The sequence below is a fragment of the Xenopus laevis genome, chromosome 2L (genome assembly GCF_017654675.1).
Source record: "Xenopus laevis strain J_2021 chromosome 2L, Xenopus_laevis_v10.1, whole genome shotgun sequence".
Classification (NCBI taxonomy): domain Eukaryota; kingdom Metazoa; phylum Chordata; class Amphibia; order Anura; family Pipidae; genus Xenopus; species Xenopus laevis.
Window position 1 is genome coordinate 118,405,349 of NC_054373.1, and position 20,832 is coordinate 118,426,180.

Below are 20,832 nucleotides of genomic sequence, written 5' to 3' on the forward strand. Positions count from 1 at the left end.
CTGCTTATGACATATATATGATTTCTGTTCAGTTAGTGAGTTAAATGGGCTCATTCTTACGTGATACATAAAATATGTTAAGGTTTTATTTATTTGATATTAAAGGGTTGGGCCTAGCCATGGCATATTTTGTCCATAGTCTATAAGCTTTTACCATCACTTCATTAACCAACAGGAACTCTACAGTCACACTGGCTACACTCAAAGTATGTTACACTTCCTCTCTCTCTTAGAAAGCTCTTGTGAGCAGGACCTTGTCTCCAACAATATCCAATTGTAACCAATTGTCTATATATTTGAATTATTTGGCCTTGTTTTTGTCTCTGTAAAAAGCTGTGTGAAATTATGGCATTATATAAATAATAATTAGCCATAGCGGTGATTTGTTGGGTAAAGCCTTTGAAAAGAAAACTGCTTGAATGCTTTTGAAAGATGTATTCTTCTTTATATTAGGGGATGCTATGACTTCTGCTGAATGAGCAAGACTTCTGAATTTATCTGTTATATTCTTTATCCAACTCACTATTGATTTTAACTATTCTTAAACACTGTTTCTGCTCTGAAAAGCTTTTAATTAATTAAACTTTTCAAAGCTGTATTACTAAGTAAGAAACTTCCACTTTCTTTCTAAATGCTTAAAATCTAGGTTTTAATAAAAAAAATTAAAGGACCATGTATGCACATACTGATATACTGTATCTCCTACAGCAAGACTGTGGGTAATGCAAAGATTCCTTACGTGCCCCCAATTTAGCCATTTATAGACATTAGTCTTTTTTTCAGGTGTCATGTATTTTTTCTCAATGGACTGTATAATATAATGTTGGCCAAAAGTTTATTATATGGACATAGGGAAATGTAACAAATTGAGAAAATATTTGTAAATATTTATGTATCTATAGATTTTGCTTAGTAAGGGTAAAAAGAGACAAAATAATTCTATTCCTATTTCTTGAAATATAAACTAAGGATATTTGTTATTGGACTGTGTTATAAATGTAGTAATTCTGTAAAACTGCTGAAACAATCCTAAAAGAACTTAAACTGACCACAAATGACTGATTGGTATATAGTTCATTTGATGGCTGACCCCATATACTGTACATGCACTTGGCCAAAATTTTGCCTTTTTGGCTGATCACTGCCATATCTTTTCCCTTGTTAAATGACTAGACATGATAGACTGATGTTAATCAGTTGCTTGGAAATATCAAGATTGGATGACCCAGAACATCCTAGTAGGATAAGCTTTACAATGATAATTACTTTTGCACTTGTAATTTCTATTACTTCTAGTGCAGCATATTTGCTGCTGCTTAAATTTGCTTCTTATTTTATTTTGATGTATTAAACAAATGTAAAACAAATTGCAAACGTAATGACATACTGAAAATGTTTGTAAATAGACTAAGGGGGTTATTTACCAATGGTCGAATTTTACAGCTACAGTATGTGAACTTTTTAAAATCTCTAATGAACTCACTTTTCGAGTGGTTTCTAATTTAGAAAAAACTGTAATGGAAAAAAATCCAATCAGTGAGTTTGGGGTTAACAACCTGAAATCTCAAATTGATCGAGTTTTCTGCAAAAAAAATTGAAACGCTTGAATTGATCAAGTTTTTGAGCAAAACCCACCAAAAAAACTCAAACATCATGAAGGCTATTAACATCTTCAAATGGTTCAAATAACCTCTGCTATTGACTCCTATATGACCTTGACAAGTTTTAGATGGTGTATTTTCAGATTCAAGCTATTTCCAAGGTTGGGGGGTATAATAAATCTCGAAAAATTCATGTTTTTTAACATGAGGAATCGAATTTTGACCAAAAAATAAACTAAAATTTTTAATTGAAAACACAACTTGACCCTTAATAAATCTGCCCCTAAATGTACACAGAATATAATAAGTAAGTTCCAGTATTTGTGCATTTCTTGAACTTTATTGTGTGGCATAGTTACATAGTTACATAGTTAAATTGGGTTGAAAAAAGACAAAGTCCATCAAGTTCAACCCCTCCAAATGAAAACCCAGCATCCATACACACACCCATCCCTACTTTTAATTAAAATTCTATATACCCATACCTATATTAACTATAGAGTTTAGTATCACAATAGCCTTTAATATTATGTCTGTCCAAAAAATCATCCAAGCCATTCTTAAAGGCATTAACTGAATCAGCCATCACAACATCACCCGGCAGTGCATTCCACAACCTCACTGTCCTGACTGTGAAGAACCCCCTACGTTGCTTCAAATGAAAGTTCTTTTCTTCTAGTCTAAAGGGGTGGCCTCTGGTACGGTGATCCACTTTATGGGTAAAAAGGTCCCCTGCCATTTGTCTATAATGTCCTCTAATGTACTTGTAAAGTGTAATCATGTCCCCTCGCAAGCGCCTTTTTTCCAGAGAAAACAACCCCAACCTTGACAGTCTACCCTCATAATTTAAGTCTTCCGTCCCTCTAACCAATTTAGTTGCACGTCTCTGCACTCTCTCCAGCTCATTTATATCCCTCTTAAGGACTGGAGTCCAAAACTGAACTGCATACTCCAGATGAGGCCTTACCAGGGACCTATAAAGAGGCATAATTATGTTTTCATCCCTTGAGTTAATGCCCTTTTTTATGCAAGACAGAACTTTATTTGCTTTAGTAGCCACAGAATGACACTGCCCAGAATTAGACAACGTGTTATCTACAAAGACCCCTAGATCCTTTTCATTTAAGGAAACTCCCAACACATTGCCATTTAGTGTATAACTTGCATTTATATTATTTTTGCCAAAGTGCATAACCTTGCATTTATCAACATTGAACCTCATTTTCCAGTTTGCTGCCCAGTTTTCCAGTTTAGACAGATCACTTTGCAAAGTGGCAGCATCCTGCATGGAACCTATAGTTCTGCACAATTTAGTATCATCTGCAAAAATAGAAACAGTACTTTCAATGCCCACCTCCAGGTCATTAATAAACAAGTTGAAAAGCAAGGGACCTAGTACAGAGCCCTGCGGTACTCCACTAACAACACTGGTCCAATTAGAAAATGTTCCATTTACCACCACTCTTTGTAGTCTATCTTTTAGCCAGTTCGCTATCCAGGTACAAATACTATGTTCCAGGCCAACATTCCTTAATTTAACCAGTAACCTTTTGTGTGGCACTGTATCAAATGCTTTAGCAAAGTCTAAGTAAATCACATCCACTGCCATCCCAGAATCGAGGTCTCTACTTACATTCTCGTAAAAAGAAATTAAGTTAGTCTGGCAAGATCTATTACGCATAAAACCATGCTGGCACAAACTCATAGTATTATGATTTGCTATGAAGTCCAGTATCTTATCCTTTATTAACCCTTCGAAAAGCTTTCCTAATACTGACGTCAGACTAACTGGCCTATAGTTTTGAGGCTGAGAACGGGATCCTTTTTTGAATAGAGGCACCACATTAGCAATTCGCCAGTCTCTTGGCACAATACCAGATCTCAATGAATCCTGAAAAATTAAGTAAAGAGGTTTGGCAATCACAGAGCTAAGCTCGCTAATTACCCTGGGATGAATACCATCTGGCCCTGGACCTTTGTTAATCTTAACCTGTTCAAGTCTCTTTTGAATTTCTTCTTGTGTGAACCATGCATCATTAGTTGTATTACTAGAATTGGGAGTGTTAAGAAGGAAACCTTCACTTACTGGTTCTTCATTTGTGTAAACAGATGAAAAATACGAGTTCAGAATCTGCGCTTTTATTTTGTTTTCATCAACCAGCTGATCCCCCTCTGATAGTAAGGGTCCCACCCCTTCCTGCTTAATTTTTTTACTATTGACATATTTAAAAAATAATTTGGGATTTTTTTTACTGCTTGCTGCAATATCCTTTTCTATAGCAATTTTAGCTTGCCTTATAGCTTCTTTGCATGATTTATTGGCCTCCTTGTACCTTATAAATGTTTCGGCTGTACCAGCTAACTTGAAAGCCTTAAAAGCACGTCTTTTCTTACCCACCTCAACACCAACGCTTCTATTGAACCAAAAAGGTTTTGCTTTGCAACGACGTTCCTTGCTTACAAGTGGAATATACTGACAAGTATATTTATTAAGCAGCATTTTAAAGACTTCCCATTTTTGTTCTGTGTTTAACCCTGTGAAAAGCATTTCCCACTTAATATGTTGCAGAGATGCCCTTATACTGTCAAAGTTTGCACGTCTGAAATTTAGTGTTTTAGTTACTCCCTTATAGAATTGCTTCTGCAACAGAATCTCAAAGGAGACCATGTTATGATCACTATTCCCTAAATGCTCACCCACACAAATGTTAGAGATGAGATGTTTCTCTTTTGTAAATTATTGCATTAAATGCACTTTGAGGATTACCATGGTTTTATGAGGGATGAAGATCATAACAGAATAATCGTCTTGCCTTTTATGAAAAACAAGTTGTGATTTAGACAAGCCAGAGCACAGAATGGTGTGTTTTTTTGATTAATGAAAATCTTCTACTACAGTGCCATATTTAATGTATGTAGGCTTACAGGAAACCTCTATGTTAAGACAACTAATTGAGATATAAACAGTATTGGTATACTTTCAAACATTCAACAATTTCACTAAAATGTTTACCAAAATAGTTTTATTAAGGGACCATCACCAATAGCATTAGGAAAGGTACTATGTGTAGGGGATTATTTATCAAAGGTTGAATATTAGAGTTCTGTAAGCTTTTTAAAACCTCAAATTAACTCACAACTGGTTTCTAATTTAAGAAAAAACTCCAATGGAAAAAACTTGAATCAGCGAGTTCAGGGTTATAACAGCCTCGAATTGATCAGATTTTAGTGCGAAACCTACTAAAAAAATGTAAAAATCATGAAGACTATTAACATTTTCAAATGGTACAAGGGACCTCTGCCATTGACTCCTACATGACATTGACAGGTTTAGATGGTGTATTTCCAGATTCAAGCTATTTCCAGGGACAGGGTATAATAAATCTAGAAAGTTTTCTAAAGAAAAAAAAATCCAAAAAAAACGATTTGTGTCCAAAAAATAAATAAATAAATCTGCCCCTAAATGCAGCATTATACTGCAAGCGCGTTGCAACTGCCCACACTGGGGAGCATTGACACCCAGGGAGCAAAATTTCCTGCTGTAAGTCTGGAGAAAAAAAGACAAATTAAAATGTTATTAAGTTAAGAATATGCTTACAAGACCATATGGAACATTTTATTAAATCGTTAATGGCACTAGTAGGGTTTGTTCCCTCTATAAATGAATGACAGGAAACAGCATGCTCTGCATCAAGATGTAGAAAACATCAGTAGAAAACACAGTAGTAGTTAAAAATCAGTTCTGACAATCCAATGATATTCTGTAGAGACTAGTTTCTATCTTACATAGTGTTATTGGTTTATGTAGATAAGAACAATATCATTTTGTATTATACCTTGAGGCAACTGGAGATAAAATGGAAATAAAAGCATGCTAGATGGAAATGAAATTGGGCTCCATTACCCCACAAGCAGCCTTAGACAGCAGAGATATTTTTTTGAAAAAAACTACAGATAATAAAACAATGATTGTATAGGCGATGGAATTTTATTTCACAATGTGGAATACTGTTAATTATAAGCTCTTACAATTAATAATTATTAGCATTTGTATGTTTTATTTAGATTTATGTGTGTGGGGCTTGCTGTGCACCCAGACAGCATATTGCTATTTACTTTAATCTCCTGGCCTATTATAAACACAGTTTAAATCCAGCCTTACAATGATAAAACACAGTGTATACAAGGACACGGAAATCTTTTTTAGTTGTGCTCTGTTGAGCAGTGCTATTTTATTTCATGCTTTAACATTCTTTTCAGATATGCTTAGCTACTGTATAACACAGAGTCCACTCTATGTAGACGTTTATTCATTCATTTCTGAAGTAGAAGCTAGGAGTGAGAAGTGGTGATAATTGACTTTCTGTTGCTGGATCAATAAGTTGTTATTGTCTTGGATATGTTGCCAGTGCTCAAGTCAGCAATGGCAAATAAAGAATGCTTATTCAGACTAGAAGGCTTTTACAATTCTCTAAATAAAAAAAACATAACTCTTCCAATTTTTTCAAGACGGAATTTGTTGCTGACTGATAAGAGCATTATATTATATGATTGCCTGCCTACTACAGTTTTTCTCTGTGAATGCAATAGTGACAAAGCAACTGCAGTTCCTGTGGATCAGTTAACAATAGCAAATCATAGCAACTATAATAATCCCAACAACAATACTCTAGAGAGCATTTTTGAACAATAATTCAACCAATGTGAGACATTTGCCATATGTTTCCTTTGATACTATTTAATTATTAAGCCGTGACTTTTTCAGGTTGGGCATTTAGACACCAAAAATCCAACAAAGTTATTCAACAACACTGTGACAATTCCGAAAACTAAAAAAAACTCCAGCTAAAATCTGACAAAATCATGTAGAAGTCAATGGGAGATATCCCTTATTACAACTGAAAGATCTTTCTTTGATTTATGGTTTTAGGTGTTTTCGGGTATTTTTAATGCTGGCTTTTGTGCGACAATAACAAAAAGTCACAGTTTTCGTGACTTTTCTGTGACTTTTCCCATTCGTGATTTTTCAGTTCAGATTTTTTAATACATTTCATGGCATTTGTGGTTTTAGAGAAAGTGAGTTTAGTGGTGGTTTCAAAAACCTCTAAAACCACTAAAATGAGACTGTTGATAAATAGTTCTCCACACATAATAGTGATAGTTATGATTTTTTAAATTTAGAGAATAGTAAAACCCTTCTTGTCTGTCTGCTTTTTGTGTCTACATGGCACTTAATCATAGCCTATGAGTAAATGCTATATAGCCACAAAATGTCTAAGGGTTTTCTGTGGACATGTTATTTGGACTACATGTTGGAGCATTTTTGAGAGTGCAAACCCTGCTTTGGTTCTATTGTGTTCTGCTCTCCTTTGCTTATTATTGGCATTTTCTAGTTCTGTAGTATAAAAGAAGAGTGAACACATAGTTCTTCCTTTAAGATGCACAATCTGCATACCCTATTTTATATCCTTTAGCTTTAGAAGACTCTGGAATGGGATCTGACACTAAGGAATTTAGTTATTACATGCATGGACAATAAAAGGACAAATTGAAATTAAAGACGTCCCTCTAATAAATGGACAGTTTACATACAAGCTGTAAAGCTAGAATAGAAGAGTTTCTACTTGTTATAAACAAGTCCTTATGTGTTTATAAGCCATTACTGTTCACAAATTCTACATCTTCCTAGTGATTTGGCCATAGAAGGCTACAGTTTGATTAGCAGTTTGGATGAGGTCAATTCTAGAGAAGTCATGACTGCTCTCATTTAGATTGGTTTCACAAATATGTGAAGATAAGCAATGTTTCCTTATTAAAGTAACCCACACCATGATATTTTATTTAACACAAATAGAAAAGTAATGGAATTATGTACAGTCTACTGCTAATTAGCAGAATGCATATTTTTACAAATGCAGGAACTGGTGGCAGGGGATTACTGTCAATCAGGAAAATTGCACCTAAACATAATTTCTGGTAAATGTAAGCAACAGATTACATAAAAAGTGGCATAAGCAATCACCATACTAGAGTTTAGAAAAGGTACTCTGTTAAAAAAAAGCACAAACTCTCTATTGCCAAATTATGTGCTGTCCGTTAAGACTCTATAGGCATAATAACATTTAAGCCCATAAGCACTTGGGTCAATAAAACACAGAAACACTGCTCATTTGGTAAATAATGTAAACATAAACAACCCAGAACATATAAAAGATCCTGTGTAGCTAAGAAGAGCCAGAATTAGGAGCAGTGGAACAATAGACTGAACAGAGAACCATTCATCAGAAGATAAGAATTGTTAGAGCCAACTATCTCTGAAGCTGGAAGTTGGAAGAAGTAAATTAACTTAAAATGCTCATTGAACACAAACATGAAATACACCTAAGGGATGGGAAGCAGTTGTATAAATCCTGAAACTGGTGGAAATCTAAAAAACCAATTACCCAAGAGTGAAAGATTACACCTAATTTCACCACTGCTACAAATGGGCATATTGTATGTTCCTGTCAAATACAAACATTATATCTATATAGATATCGAATCGTTTACTTGAAACATATGTCAAAAGCGTGTATGTTGTTTATTTTATATCCCTGTATACAGTATATCTGGATTTCATGTGGGTGATTCAGTGCCATGTTTTACAGAATATATAGGGTTAAATTAGTCTGCAATTTGGCTACAACCCTTAGAAGCACTGCCACTATTGTGTCTACTGAACCATAACACCTTTCAATATGGACGCTCCATCCCCTGCAGTTAAAATTTCCTGTCCATGCCTTGTCCACCTCTTCACGTGTAGAGCCCAGAAATTGGATTAAAACAAAGGGATGAAAATATAATTCTATTTCTGAAGGAAAAGTGTGAAAAGAAATGGATAGAAGTAAGGGAGTATGTTCTAAGAGAGGGGTATTTGGCAGGGCCTATTTTTTCTTAAAGACTAATGTTTCTCCCGACCAGGGTGCAAGCTCTTTTAGCCTGTGAAAAAAAAGCTTTCACTAGTGAAGAGAGGCCCATAGATTGCTATTCCTCCCATTATTGCCCTTTGGAGTCTATAACCATCAGCCCCACTGGATTTGTGCAGGGTCGGATTGGGCACCCACATCCGCGATGCAAAGGCCTCCCTTCCTTCAGATGGTCGTGGCAAAAATATTTCATGCATGCGCACAAACATGGGGCATTGGTGCATGAGCAGCAGGGGGGACCAGAGGGGGGTCCTGGGGCAGCAGCCTCAGTGGGCCCCGGGCCCTTCAGTCCAACCCTGGATTTGTGTGCCTGTGCCATCTGTGGTTTGGCTACACTTGAATAATCTGTGGGACACTCTAGGTAAAGCCTGCCATTTGGTGGTTCTAATTGATATAAACCTATGCTTCAAATGGCACCAACATCTTCTGCTAAATGCTGAATAAAATTACTGATATTAAAAAAATTATATCCTTGACCATTACGTTCTCTTTCCTGATAAACACACTGTATTGAACTCAACCTGTTCCACCTTATATGTACTGTGACTGACAATTTCTTTATAAGTGATTGATGTCATGATAAATCCACACTGATAGCAATATAATTTAAAGTTTCACATGTGCTTTAATGGTTTTTCTCTTCATATTAAGGAAAAAACATTATCTAGAAATACCAAGTATAAATTTTGTCAGTGAGGGCCCTAATCAAAAGCCCATAATGACTATAGAGGAAATAGAAATTCATTATACCGGCATTATAATGAATGTGTCATATTGTTCAAGTTAAGTACAATACAGTACATTGTATTGATTCAGTTTGTATGATTATGGTTTTATACATTTTTTTTATTTTCTGCCTTCCAATTTAGTTTCCAATCCCACTCTTTTGTTTAGTTATTAATTTGCAATCATTTTTAGAAGTGCACTCGTGGCTTCTCATAGATGTAATCAGAAGAAAACAAAGCCAGAAGCAAAGTTAAAATAGTTGGATTCTACAACAGCACAGTGCACTGAAGAGTTTTAAGATAGTTTGCAAAAAATATTACCATCTAGAAATACAGATATGAAATGCTTGGGACCTGTCATTTTCTTTTCTATGAAATTTAAGAATTACAACCAATATGGATTCATGCAGTTTAGTTACCATCAAGTATAAGGCACTATCTAATTTTTTCAGAGGAAAAGGAAATCAATACAAATATAAAAATGATAATGGACCCTAGGGGCCTCTCAGTATTTGAGAGCTTTATAGAAAATGCATACCATACCTAAACATCCCTTTCATAAGAGCAACTTGGGGGGGCCTTAGTAATCAAAATCTTAGTTTTTTTAATTACATTTTTTATTTTAAAAAAAGTCTGACCAAACTAGGTCCATGATTTGACCTAATTTATGATTATAAAAGCACAATTTAATCGATAAACTCGAGCGAAAATCTTTTTTTTCTGATTTTTTTCTGCCTTATTCCCAAAATGTCAAAATTTTTTGGATTTTTGTACAAAAAGCCCAAATTATTGAGCGTTTCGAGCTAATTCCAGCGCAGACTACATAAACTTCCAAATAGGATAGGGACCTCTCCAATTGACTTATTGTATATACAACCTCGGCAGGTCTGAGATGCCAGATTTTCGGATTCAGACTTTTTGCAGCATTAGGCTTTAATAAATCCTGAAAAATTCAAGTGTTTTTTATTCCACTAAAAATTCAGATTTTATAGTAAAAAAAACTCAAATTTTTCGAGTTTTTTGCATTCAGACTTTAATAAATAACCCCCATAATGTACAGAGTAAGATAAAGGTATCCACTATCACTCCCTATCTTTATAGTGAAAAAGGGCTGTAGTATTTAAAGGGTTCCAACATTGTTCCTAGTAATTAAAAGTATTGGCAAATAAATAAGTTGGTGTTACCACAAGGTATACACAGACCATGGTTACAGACCACAACATGACTGAGAAGATTTGTAGGCACCATGCCTATGATTAAATATCAGTGTTGATACAAAACGCATAAGGCTGTGCCATGGTTATTGAATAAACTTATTTTGTTTATACAACTGTATGGAGGATTTGAGTGCCTGTCCATTTGCTCTATGGTTTGGATTCGCTCCCTTAGCTGAAGGTTCAGGGCAGTGCACTTGGACCCCCCATCTTATACTGGGTGAGTTTACTGTGACCCTTGCTCTCATTATCATATATATTGAGAAGATTTGTAGACAATATTTATGGTGCCTGTGCTGCTAGTGTCAATAGAAAGAAAGCAGCTAGAGCCATTTTAACATAAGCAGTTCACTTAGCAAAGCAATTATACATTTGCACTGCATAACCTTTACAGTACTAGTTGAAATTATTAAGAAACAACATAAAATTAACAATGACATATTTAAATTCAACATAAAATAACCTTTGAAAATAATCCATCTTTTATCTCTAATCAAGCCAGTGAAACTTCAAATAGTGTAACAACTTCAAGATGAACTGAAGATCATAAACACTTTGCCATCTAAGGGGCAAATTCACTAAGATGTGAAGTTGCGCCAGGCGCAACTTCGCCATGCTTCGCCGCACTTCGCCAGGCGTAGTTTCGCTAGCGCTCCGCAAATTCACTAAAATCCGAAGTTGCGCTCAGGGGTAGCGTAAGGTTGCGAAGTTGCACTAGCGTTGATTGGCTATGTAAAGCGAAGTTACGCTAGCGAAGGCTAATTTGCATACGGCGCGAAATTCAAATTTCAATGGAGGAATACGTATCAGCACTACAAATGCCTAGAAAACCTTCAAATCAGCAAATAAAATTTTTATTTTGCCCTACACATGTGCCCACTGTCTAGGTAAGTTGCCATGAGTCAGGAAATGTAGGGGGGAAGGAGGGGAGCCCCAAAAGATTTTTCGATCTTTTTCAGCCTATCACCCATCATGTAGAAAACACGACAGCGTTTTTTGGGACTTAGAAAAAAAATTGACTTTTTTTGAAACAATCCCTATCTACTCTATTGCGCTTCGCCAGGTCTGAGGTGGCGAAGGAAGTCTAGCGTAAAAGGTAGCGTTCAGTACACTGCGCAAGTTAGTGAATTTGTGTAGTTACGTCGCTAGCGAAAATTCGCCTGGCGTAAGGGTGCGAAGTAACACTAGCGAAACTACGCCAGCGTTCATTAGTGAATTTGCGCAGCAACGAAAATGACAAACGCTAGCGAATTAACGCTAGCGTTCGGCGCTTCGGCGCTTAGTGAATTTGCCCCTTGTGTGTCTGTAAGTGCTACAGATATCCGAGATATCCACAGAGTAGGGATGGGCCTCGTTTCGCCGAAAAAATTACGCCCATAGACTTGTATGGCGTGTGCGTCAAAAAAAAAAAAGATGCGCGTCAAAACAATTTCAAAACAAAATTTTTTGACGCTCATAGACTAATGGGCATCTGCGACATTTCGCTGGCGTAGAATTTTTGGCAAAACAAAACGGGCAAAATTCGCCCATCCCTACCACAGAGAGCTAAAATACACAACTAATTAATAACAAATTACTTTACTATATATAATGTAACTTTATTCAACCAAGCAGTATGAAGTCCATCATGGCTGAGCACAACTGTAGTTTTTCTTGAATATCAATATTACAATACAGGTATGAAATCTATTATCTGGAATGCCCAACCTGGGGTTTTTCTGAATAATTGTTTTTTGTATAATTTTGATCACCATACTTTGTCTACTAACAAATAATTTAGACATTAAAAAAACCTAATAGGAGTTTTTGCCTCCAGTAAGGATTAAATACAAGGTGCTGTTTACATATTATTTTTATTAAAGAGAAAAATAAATTAATTTGTTCATCTGAATATTGGGTTTCCAGATAAGGGAGGAATTCTATACCTGTATAGTACCTGGGAGTAGACCCAGGCCAGGTCAGCCAGGCGCCCTAGGCACATCGCCGACTGGGTATGCGCATGCGTGAACAGACAAGCAAATGGCCGCGGGCACGCATGCGCAAATACAAATACCACAAAAAAACTATAAAAATTCTAGTTTTTCGGACAATTCCTAGCAAAAATAATCTGAAAACCTATAAAAGTCAGAATTGATTTAAAGTGGTCCAATAGGATCCGCGCAGATCAAAGTTTTGTATTGGAGGTTTTGTGGTTTTTACAGTTTATAAATCTCATATGTTCAGAGCTTTTAAAAAAAATAGAAAACCACAAATCTTTAGAACTTCATGGAATAAATCAAAATTTGATTGTTAGTAAATGGGCCCCTTAAGCTGGCCATAGACGAAACGATCCGATTGTACAAATCGTGGATTCGTACGATTTTCAGAACGTCTGTGGAGAGTCCTGACATTTTTTGTCCGGAGGAAATCGGTTGTTTGGTCGATCGGACAGGTTAGAAAATTTCTGTCGGCTGCCGATGATATCTCTGCGTTTATTGCCGATCTTACGATTTTCAGTGGGAGACTGTCACCCACCTTGTCATAACTTTCGTACGATTGCTGTCAGAGGTAGAACATTGGCTGATCTGTTCTTTTACTACTTTATTTGATCGGAATGGTAAAGACTTTGATCTTTATGGTTAGTGGCAGGTTAGGAGATGGGAAAATCCGATCGTACATTGATTCGTACGATCGGATATTTGCTTCTATGGCTAGCTTTAGTGTAACCTCAGTGAACGATGAGACTAAATTCGCTCTCATTTCTTATTTTAATATATGGTTGATCTCTTATTAACAACTCATAAGACCAATCTAATACTCTTCAGTACTATATGATTGGAGCACACAATTCATGCTAACTTGCAATGGTGCAACAATGGCCCCATAACATGAAATTCTATTATGATAAGGCACAATGAAAAATCACATTTGTTACTAAAGGCATGGCACACATTTTAAGTTTTTATTTATGTAACACTTTCCTAACATTTGTCCTGCATTAAAAAAAAAAAAGTTTGATAAGATCTGATCCTAACATTCATGGACTCAGAGTAAATGATGTACATCACTGCTGGTGTCTCAACCATTAACCTCTTTATCCAACTTGTTTAACCTGCTGGGTAAATTTGGGGACATCACAAAAAATCTGAATCCCTTAATCTCACTCTCTCACTGGAGATAGATGGTAAAACTCCTAAAGCTGAATTTTGATTTCAAGTGGCAGACAGACTGCGTTTCTATATTGGGGGTAAATATCACAGTGCAATATTCAAACAATTACCCAAAACTATATGCTTCATTAACTAAACTAATGGAAGAATGGAGCAGGTACCACATTTAATAGGTTGGTCTAGTGAATTCTATTAAGATGACTCTATTGCCGAAGATTTTATACTATTTTCATACTCTGACCATTTTAATTAATCTCTCTGACCTAAAAGAGTTTCAAAATAGGTTAATTAAGTATATTTGGAATAAAAAAAAACCTAGGGTCAATCAGAAAACCCTATTCAATCTAGAGCACCAGAGCAGGCTTGGGCCTTCCAAATTTTATTCACTATTACTATGCAGCCCAACTTACAGCTATCCCAGTTTTACACCTAGGACAGGCTGGTCCACAGTGGATATTGCAGGAAAACGATTTCAGTAATCCTTACACAGCAGAAGCTTTGGTCTGGTCCACATCCCGAAGACAGACTTCAACTATTAGCCCAAGTCTAGAGACTACCTTAAAAGTGTGGGATAGAATTAAATACTCTACCAAGCTAATGTCGCCTTGGGCTCCAGCGACCCCTCTGCTTCAAAAACAGAATTTATACCAGGTCAGAATCCTGCACTCTTCAGTGGTGCAGTTTAAAAAACATTACTAGAATTTATAATTGCTATACAGTAAGAGGACCCATGACTATATCTAAGCTACAAAGCCAACATGATCTCCCGGCATCAGTCCTTTAGAGCATTACAAGTAATACACTATATATCATCATTAAAGGCTCACTGGGAGACTGCCGAGCATAATATATACTTTTTTTAATCGGTATGGTCTCCACTTTATACTCAGCCCTTAATAACCTATCAAACCCTAGGGAACATGCATATGTTCTGGCATGGAAAAAGAACATGACATCCATTTGGATGAAATGTTGGGAAATCACCAAAACTAGCTCCATAAATACCATATTGTTATTTTATACTGTAATAGTGCTTAGCAAGCTATATTCATTTTTAATATAAAATTGTGCTTTTTTTTAAATGTACATTAAATGCATGCATTATTACCATGATCCTTTCTCTGACTAAGATTCACTTTTTTTTCTATTGTGCAGGTGTCACGACTGTGCTAACAATGACAACTCTGAGTATCAGTGCACGGAATTCACTGCCAAAGGTGGCCTATGCAACAGCAATGGACTGGTTTATAGCTGTTTGTTATGCCTTTGTCTTTTCTGCGCTGATCGAATTTGCGACTGTGAATTACTTTACGAAAAGAAGCTGGGCCTGGGATGGAAAGAAAGCACTTGAAGCAGCAAAAATAAAGGTGACCAATTCATTAAATGGGTGATTTACCTTGAATTAATTTTAGTATGATGTACAGTAGAGAGTGATATTCTGAGACAATTTGCATTTAGTTTTCATTTTTTACTATTTGTGGTTTTTGAGATATTTAGTTTTGTATTCTGCAGCTCTACAGTTTGATTGCTACTATACCCTAGTAACCATGCATTGATATGAATAAGAGCTTGGAATATGAATGGTAGAGGCCTCATTATAAAGATGGCTAATAAAAAGTTGCAATTAATATAAACCTGTAGCCTTACAGAGCATTTGTTTTTAGGTGGGGTCAGTGGCCCCCATTTGAAAGCTGGAAAGAGCAAATAATTCAGAAACTATATGAAAAAGAAAAAATGAAGGCCAAATGAAAAGTTGCTTAGAATTAGCCATTCTATAACATACTAAAAGTTAACTTAAAGGTGAACCACTACTTTAATGAACAGTAAACAGATAAAAATAATCAGGATTGATTACATTTTATCACACACACACACAAAAAACGTCTTGGTCATTTGTTATGAGTATTAAAAATGAGTCATTTCTCATGCAAATGAGGTTCAAAATGGTTCTCAGAAAGGATAAGCCAGATAATTAAATTTTGAAGAAAAAAAATCTACAACAATTTGTTTTAATGAAAAAGTGGCACAAGAATGGGACCTGTTATCCAGAATTCTCTAGACCTGGGGTATTCTGGATAATGAATCTTTCTGTAATTTGCATCTTCATACATTAAGTCTACTAGAAAATCATGTAAACATTAAATAAACCCAATAGGCTGGTTGTGCTTCTAATAAGGATTAAATATACATTAGTTTGGGTCAAGTACAAGGTACTGTTTTAGTACTACAGGAGATGGCCCAGCTTTCTGGATAACGTGTTTCCGGATAATGGATCCAATACCTTTACCTCCAAAATCATCAAGCAGACTCAATCCTCAAATATTCAGTAAACTGTTTGGGATTATTAAAATTAGCCTTGCATATTTTTTAATTACTCTATGCATGTGTATAAAAATCACACAATGCTTATTAAACTCATTAGTATAGCATAGGGAAGTTACTTGTGTCACTTGACTCATTGCATATAGTATATTTAGGATATTGGTCTACCTAATTGTTTAAACCAAAAGATGTTAGAGTTTTTAGGGTTTGGCTAGTCCCTCCTAACCGTTCAACATGGTAGTTAAAAGGTTAGGTTAATAATTCTGATCCTATTTGGCCTTTAGTTTGGACTTCCATTAATATCCATTCTATGTCCTTGAATAATTTGAGGAATTTTCTCCAACAATGGTCCAGTGACACTTTTAGAGAGTTGTTTACTAAACATATTTTTTTTCTGATTGAGGTTTATTGGGCAAAAACTTGAATTTTTAGAGGAAAAAAACATGAATTTTTCTAAATTTATTATACCCTGAAGCTGTTAAAAGTCAGAATCCGAAAATCCACAATCTCAATCCTGCCAAGGTCATGTAGAGGTTAATGGAAGATGCCCCTTTACAGTTTAAAGATATTGTGATATGTGCTGGGTTTTGTCCAGTAATCTGAAAAATTCTCAGTTTTCAGGCAATAACCCAAAAAAATACATAGATAAAAATTTAAGCGATTTGGGAGTCAAATACAAAAAATTCATAGTTTTCACTCGATTTTAGCAAGTCTTTTCCAGACCTGACTTTTTCAAGTTATTTTTTGATAAATAATTAAAATAAAAATAGATAAAATTGTAGGAGTTTGGTCGAGCTGGTTTTAACAAAAAAGTGAGATAAATCTGAGTTTTAGTAAATAACCTCCTCTGTAAGGATTGACGGACAGGAGCCAATGTTTAGTATAACACTAGTTTAAATTAAAAAAAAAGTGCACAAACCTCTGCAGATAGACATAACGGCAGCAAAAGACAAGTCCAGGTTCGGGCCAAAAGTAAAGGGCAGGCGGCAGACAGAGTATCAGGAACAGGCCAAAGGTTAGGACAGGCAGAGAACATGCAAAGTCGAAAAACCAGTCAAGGTCAATACTCGGAGATCAATATCAAAGGGAACAAGGACCAGACAGGAACAGAACAGGAATGGGGCAGAAACAAGACAAGATTACCAGATTCAGGAACAGGAGCGGGAACAGAAGCAGAAACAGGAACCAGATTGTCATGACACAAGGCTTGGAGTTAGCAGGAATGCTAATAATCCAGCACTTGGGTATCTGGGAATCAGGCTTAAATAGCCCTCAATCGAGCAACTGCCTGCAGCTGGATAGAAGGCGTGGACTAGGGAAAACCATCACAGAGGCAGCAAATTAAGCATCTTGTCATCCTGAGCCATGCTACCACCACGCTGCCTTATGTGGCTCAAGTAGGGGGAGCAGAGCCTGGAATATAGCAGGTCCCTGGTTTGAAACAGGGAGTTCCTGACACCATCAGTCTCTCATTCTCACTTGGGCAAAGTTTGTGGATGAATATCATAGAAATCTGCATATCCTGAAAATGTAAATGTAATGTAAAATTACCCTAAAGAATGTTTTTATCCATGCGCTCATATACAGTAAGCACATTAAAGTCAAGCAAAACTGAATTTCAAATTTAAAATGTTAAACGTGAGAGGCGGGTGTCAATTTAACTTTTGACCAAGATAAGGCCTGTGATCTTGATTATCATAATAGTCCATAATTGCACATCTCTTGTGGCAGCACAATACATCATTTCAACAATTTAAACACCATTATATGCAAAACATTGACTTGTCATGTTAGGCTGTGCTAAATAATTCATCATAATGCATCCATATGTCCTACATTCTACTAAATCTTGTTTTGTCACTATGAAGGAGAGATACAAATTAAATCGCCCTGTTATACTATATATCATTTATGTATGGAAAATCTGCACAGAATATTAATAACCGTTATTTCCAATAGAATTTTTTTTTAAGTAAAATCAGGTCACAGTTTTGGTGGAGGGAAAATATAATGTTAAATTTGAGAAATGCACTCACTCATACACAAAAAAAACATATTAAAAGTAGAACAACGTAAATGGTGGGAATGTAAAATAGAGGTTTGACTGCAATTATAATTTACTGCTGTTCAAGCTAACCCTGTATTTTTTTAATTTGTTGTGCAGAAAAAAGAACAAGAATCATTAGGAAGAAAGCCTATTCATTCATACGGTGGAAGAATATCTTATACACCATCTAAAGATCTCACTTCATCAGTCATTGCCAGTGCAGCTTCAATCCACATGAAGACTGCAGAAGAAAAATGTGCAGAGGTTAAAAAGACTTATAATAGTGTCAGTAAGATTGATAAAATGTCACGAATAGTTTTCCCCGTCATGTTTGGAACGTTCAACTTGGTTTACTGGGCGACGTATCTGAACAGAGAGCCGGTCATCAAAGGGGCTGCTTCGGCCAAAGCATCTCAAGTATTGCCAATACACATATAAGCCATATATTTGTAGCTGTTCATAGTTACAATTTCCAAACTGTAGCTGCTACGCAATTGCAAGTCGAACAGATGGAGAAGGATGTCTGCAGTTACAGTTCAGCAAGGTCCCTGGTTTATACCAATGAAACAAAAGTTATTTACACTTTATTTATTTATGTGCATTTTAAAATTGGTTTGCATGCTTTTTTTGTGCACTTATCTGAAACATTTCCACAATTGAAACTGTCACTACATAAAAAAATTATTCTACTGCCAAACTGCATTTTTGTTTAAAAAATTCTGAATATGCTGTGATATACTTGTTTTCAATAGGATTTTTTTTTAACTACATGCATAAACATTGCCATTAGAATGCTGTTAAACAATGCAGTTATGTGCCATATTTTATACTAATGGGAACATTTTATTCAATGTGAACAAAAAGTAGAATATTTTTGTTTATTAACTATTGAACTGCTGCATGTAGAACTGATGCAGAGTAGATCTAGATACAGTATATGCAAGACATCTTAATCTCACTTATAGGAGATCTCTAGTAAATTGCAAACCTATTTATATATTGCCTTTTTAAACTTTAAGGGGCCTATTTATTAAACCTCATTTTTTTCTGGTCAAGCTTTTAAATAGGAAAACTTGATTTTTAGAATTATAAAATCCTCACATTTTAAGAGATTTATCATACCTCAAATTTGAAAATAGTCCAGCCAGATGGCAGATGTCCCTGAAGATGTTTCTTGGCATCATGATCTGTGCTGGTTTTCGTTCGATAATCCAACAAATCCGATAAAGTTTAGTTTTCAGAGCGTTAAAATTAAAAAGTCGCAATTGATGTACAATTTTGTCACAATGTTTTTTCGCACAGACTTTTTCAAAAAGAATTAATGATAAATTAAGGGGATTGGGTTTTGGAGCTTGGTCGAATTGTTTTTTTTTTTTATTTGATTGAGAAAAGTTGAGTTTTAGTAAACAGTCCCCCTAAATGTTAGGATGGTATTGTCATAGGAGAAGGCAAATGCCATTTGCAACCAAAGTATTTTGTTCTGTTAGTATTTTCATGTGTGCTGACATTGCTTTATTTTGCATACAGAATGCACAGCAATTTTTACTAATTCTGTACATAGAATATGAGCATGCGTTAACTGGAGTTTATTTCAGTGACCATTACGATGCTACTTTGCTTCCTCAGCTATTTGATAACAATGAAAAAGCGTCAGGACTATTCTCACAGATTTTTAGGACATTTTTGCAACTGAAGTGTGAATTATTTCCCATCACAGACCATTCCATTTGTATAAGTGGTAGCTTTGGCTATCAGTTGGAATGTTGTGCATGAAATCTGCACATATGCTGCTTGAGGGCATCAAGGGTATTTATTGGAAATTCCAGTTTAAATCCTTTACATGTTGTAAATCTGCACAAACATTTGTAAAGGATGTTGTATTTATGAATCTGATTTATTGCTTTGATGACTGGAATGCCCTGCCTTTAATGAAGTTAAGATTACAGAAAAAAAAGTTACACCAAATTCTGTAAATACAGACAATGCTAGAAGCAAAATGACACTAATTTTATAGGAGAGATGTGAACCCTCAAAATGCCTTCAATAAGATTCAGCAATTATTGCATTTCCTTGTGGACATTCACCAAGTCGGCGGATACCCTACAATCAAGCTGCCTATAGGATGATTAGTGTTGGCCTAAACTCAAGAGCTTCTTCCTTTTAAGTGTGCTTATTCTTGTGCACAAAAGAAAAAGATTGACAATCTGAGCCAAAAAATTGCAAACTAGCTGAACACAGCTAAAAAAAATGGACTGAATGAAAGTAAGGAGGCTTTACTGGATAAACAAGCTCACATTTAGATTCATTCAAATGTTGCTTCGATAATTTACATATAAAATATGTATATTTGACATAAGAAATATACTTAAACTCAGTTATATTAAAAAACTAACAACTCTATCTTAAAAATGCAATTCTTTATATTAAACAAATTAAAAAAAAACGGTTTTGGTTTCTGTTTCACTTTACAGGACTAACAAGTAATATATGTACTAGTTTCTAATGCACACTTGCCAAATCATTTAATAGTGAAAGGTATTTCATCATGTAGTTAATTTCTGACAATACATGTATTGACAAAGTATTCTTTCAACTCATTTTTTATTTTTTTTCAACTAATCCATCGAGACTGTAACTCTTCACCCTCCCTATTTTGCTCACCAGCCCGTGACCCCCATCCTTTCCCCAATAGCATATTTACTAAAGAGCGAACCACACTTATTTTGTGAAAATTCACTAAAATGACAATTCGCAGGGACATCGGCAATTTACTAAAAGGCGAATAACACAATTCTCAAGCAAAAAAGCT

General features: G+C 35.4%; 1 protein-coding gene across 1 annotated transcript in view; it reads left to right on the forward strand.

Moving 5' to 3' along the window:
• gabra5.L (gamma-aminobutyric acid (GABA) A receptor, alpha 5 L homeolog) overlaps positions 1-20,230 on the forward strand; it is a 76,281-nt gene extending 56,051 nt beyond the window's left edge. Inside the window, exons 9-10 of the mRNA XM_018247122.2 lie at positions 14,810-15,021; positions 18,141-20,230. Of these exons, the coding sequence (XP_018102611.1) occupies positions 14,810-15,021; positions 18,141-18,461 (533 nt within the window). The 3' untranslated portion in view covers positions 18,462-20,230. The remainder of the gene's footprint in view (positions 1-14,809; positions 15,022-18,140) is intronic.
• The last annotated feature ends 602 nt before the right edge of the window (positions 20,231-20,832 follow it).